The sequence below is a fragment of the Primulina eburnea genome, chromosome 11, assembly GCF_022965805.1.
Source record: "Primulina eburnea isolate SZY01 chromosome 11, ASM2296580v1, whole genome shotgun sequence".
NCBI classification, from domain to species: Eukaryota; Viridiplantae; Streptophyta; class Magnoliopsida; order Lamiales; family Gesneriaceae; genus Primulina; species Primulina eburnea.
Window position 1 is genome coordinate 33,534,874 of NC_133111.1, and position 3,678 is coordinate 33,538,551.

Consider the following 3,678-nt stretch of genomic DNA (forward strand, 5'->3'; position numbering starts at 1 on the left):
TACGGTTTTAGCGACGGAAAAGACCGTCGCAAATCAGAAATTTTTTTTGTAGTGTTAATTCAAAGAAAATCCCCTTTTTTATATTTATTGTTGTTAGTTTTTTTACACAATAAATGAATATCTCCTCGTGGGAATGATTATTACTCATTTTACTACACTTTAATTAATTTTAATGAGTGATGTTAAATTAAGCGTGACACGACTAATCGCAACAATTCTCATACTTTTTCTCAAATTGAAATAATATTGTATGATTTCATAGTTTAATTAACTTGCCAAAATGTCCAATATAACCTGTGTGTAGCCTATATATATATATCCTTCGTTCCCAATGTAACTCACATAACATGATATATATTTAATTTTATCATAAGAAACGTAATTAAGTAGAGGAGAGCTATGGCAAAGTTTAGGCTTGGCACAACTTTCGTCCTTTTTACTTATTTTCATGCAATGGTTCTATTATGCCAAGGCATCCAACCCATCGATAAATGGTTTCAAAAAATAAAGCTACTCCCTATACCAAAATATGCTATCATTGAGTTTTACCAGCAAGTTGTTTTCGCCGGTGATGGCGAAACATCTTATGAGATAGCCAGATCTAGTATCACTTCGACTTCACCAACTTTTTTTGGTAGCTTGTCCATGGAGGATAACCTATTAACCACTGGACCCGATCCTCGCTCACCACCAATAGGACGCGCGCAAGGGTTGCTTGGTTTTTCTGACCTGAACGAAATAGCAGTATATCAGAGCCTCAACTTCATCTTCAAAGAGGGCTTGTATAGTGGAAGTACAATCTCCGTATTCGGAAGAAGGCTTGGGCGGAAGGATGAACAAGAGTTATCTGTTGTCGGAGGTACCGGAGATTTTCGATTGGCCCGAGGCATTGCTGTGCTGAGCACTTATGTGTTGAACACTACCGGCACCTCTACTTTCAAATATACTTTATATATCACTTATATTTGAATCCAGAAACAATTATGCTGCTTGTATTTCAGTGCAAGGTACGATCTTCACGTGTATGATAAAATAAAAATGAAGATGTTCTCCAGCAGAAGAGATTTTCCTATCTTAGTAAAGGGATAATTTAATCTTTAAATAGTGGAATTTCAAATATGTCAGAATGGATTTATCCATTATATATATGACAATATAATGAATCTATCTTATTCAATCTCATTATGCATGCATTGGATGTTGGTCAAAATCGAGATCTTCTTTTATGACCAATAGAGAAGCAATTTCACTAAACAAGACGAGACTTAATTATTACATGGACAGAGGAAGCAGAACGTTTATATCACAAGCAGGGAAGAAGCTAGAAACTTGCCATATATAGGGAGGCGAAATTGGTTTTTTTTTTTTTTTTTTTAAGAATTAATCGTTGAAAAAGCTTTAAAAATAGACACATTCACTTATTTTCTTTTGGATGTTTTAGCAAAACGAAATTTATCCAGCTTTTGAATGAAGCCGAGAACTAAAAATCAAAGCAATGACAATGTATTTTCCATTGAAGATTGCCCGAAACCAGGGGCGAAACATCGTCTTATTTATAATATATTGATTGTTTACGAGGTTTTGGGTTTCGTCTTCTTTTCGAAATGTCTATAATAACTTAGATCCATTGATAATTTTGCGAACCGAGATTGACTCATAACTGATGATAGATGATCAAACTAGCTACTTTCAATATTAATTTTCATATTACGAGGCATGTTGACTGAGTAAAAAGTTCAATTTAAATTGGTTGTGGGAGCAAATTGGATTTTCTTGTGAGTTTGAGGCGTACATGTTTTTATGAGAGTTTATTTAGTATAAGTGTACGAGGTGAGAATGAATGAATGGTTGTCGCTTTTATGTGTTATTTACTGTATACGTAACAAATTGTTCAATCTTTAGACTCGCTAAGTTTGATTGGTATAGGTGATGAGGACTGAAGAGTTGGTGATGTTTGAGGGAGTCTGGTTTCATCCTGACGAGCACTTAACCGAACTTTTACGTTTCTGTAAAAGTTTTATGACATTTTTAGAGACGTATGTTTGATATAAAATTTCAAGTACAATATTATTTAGATGATTTTCGGATTGTTGGGTTTTTATTTTAAAGGATGCTAGAGTTCTATTTCATGAAAGTTGTATCATTAGCCTCTTTTAAATTTGATGAAAGTTGGGACGCGAATTGTGAAAGTTGAATGATGTATTTATATCACGCCTCGAGACTGAAGGGGTAAGCGTTGTCAAATTATACAATCAACCGTCAGTCTATTCATTCATAATATAAAAATATCATCTTCACAAATTCAGAACAATATCTAATATCATGAAAAAATATTTTACAACAGTGGAACGTAAATCAAAATTTAAAGGAAAGAAAACTAAATGATGACAACGGTTTTATTCTTCTTCACCATCCCAAAATCTGGATTTAGTGATGTTATTAAATCTCTTCTTCATTCTTATCTTGGAGAGACTGAGTGGTTGAGTGATATGATAATCAGTCAATAAGCAAGAGAATCTTCTCATCCTTTAAATCATATTTCGACAGAAATTGTAAATATAGCATTTATATCGGATATACATAAATAATATTATTTTAAGGAATAAATTATGCACTGAACGAAATATGAATTTCATGATTAACTGATATCAATTTCTTATATTTTATTCTTCTAAAGGTAGAGATATAAATAAATAATAACAAGAATGAGTAATCAGAAATGTTCGAAATATATATTTCTATCATATGTTCATAAACATCATTACTTCATTTATACAGATTTCAAGATCAAACTATAAACATTTAATATACATACTGGTCGGTTTTAAATCAGAATACACAGGTTAAAACAGAAAGTCCACTAGTAGTAATATGCTTAACAAAGTTTCAATTGATGTTTGAAAAAATCTGCACTTACTGCTAGAATGCTGCTCAAATAAGATTGATCTTTGCTCGAATATTATGCTTAAATCTGAATATTCTAGGTGTGATTTTCTCTAGTGGATACACAACAAGCCACCAAAATAATACGATCGTCGGGCTCGCCTGGGGCCTTCTCCCATAAATGGGCTCCCTCTAGGGCTTTTTCCCTCACAATCATCATATCATCGTATCACCGTATTAGTCGTAATCACTTTCCCTCCTTCAACTTTTCATATTTTCATCACTTAAAAAAATTCAAGCATATACATAAATTGTTTTTCTTTTAAACCAAGCATGCAACATGTCTTTTAGCATTAACGTTTCATCATATAATTTCAATAACATTTAAAATAAACATATTAACATTATTTACAACATTCAGGGTAGGGGTATCAATCTTCTCGGGTGGGTCGGGTTTCGGGTCAACCCGCGAAGTTTTTTATTTTTTTTCAACCTGAACCTAACCCGACCCGAACCCGAAGCAACCCGAAAACCCCCAACCCGAACACGAACCCGTCTAACCCGACTCAACCCGCCTAACCCGAATTTATTTATTTTTTTAAAGAAAATTAACGAAAAAATTTCGAAAAAATAAAAAATAATAATATTTTAATCTAAACACATAATAACAAAATTTACGATTTAAATTTGAAAGTTTAATTCTAGAAAATTAATAGTATATTTACTAAATCAAATAAACAATTGTTAAAAAAATAAAAATTATGCAAAATAAATATTAAATGATAAAAATTTATC

The 3,678-nt window shown here is 32.2% G+C and overlaps 1 protein-coding gene across 1 annotated transcript; it reads left to right on the plus strand.

Annotated features, from left to right (window-relative positions):
* The first annotated feature begins 399 nt into the window (after positions 1–399).
* Positions 400–969, plus strand: LOC140805546 (dirigent protein 22-like). The gene has a single exon (XM_073161811.1). The coding sequence runs from the start codon at positions 400–402 to the stop codon at positions 967–969; it is 570 nt and encodes a 189-aa protein (XP_073017912.1).
* The last annotated feature ends 2,709 nt before the right edge of the window (positions 970–3,678 follow it).

Excerpts from the sequence above, each read along its gene's own strand:
- LOC140805546 (XM_073161811.1), top strand. The coding sequence starts at position 400 with ATGGCAAAGTTTAGGCTTGGCACAACTTTCGTCCTTTTTACTTATTTT.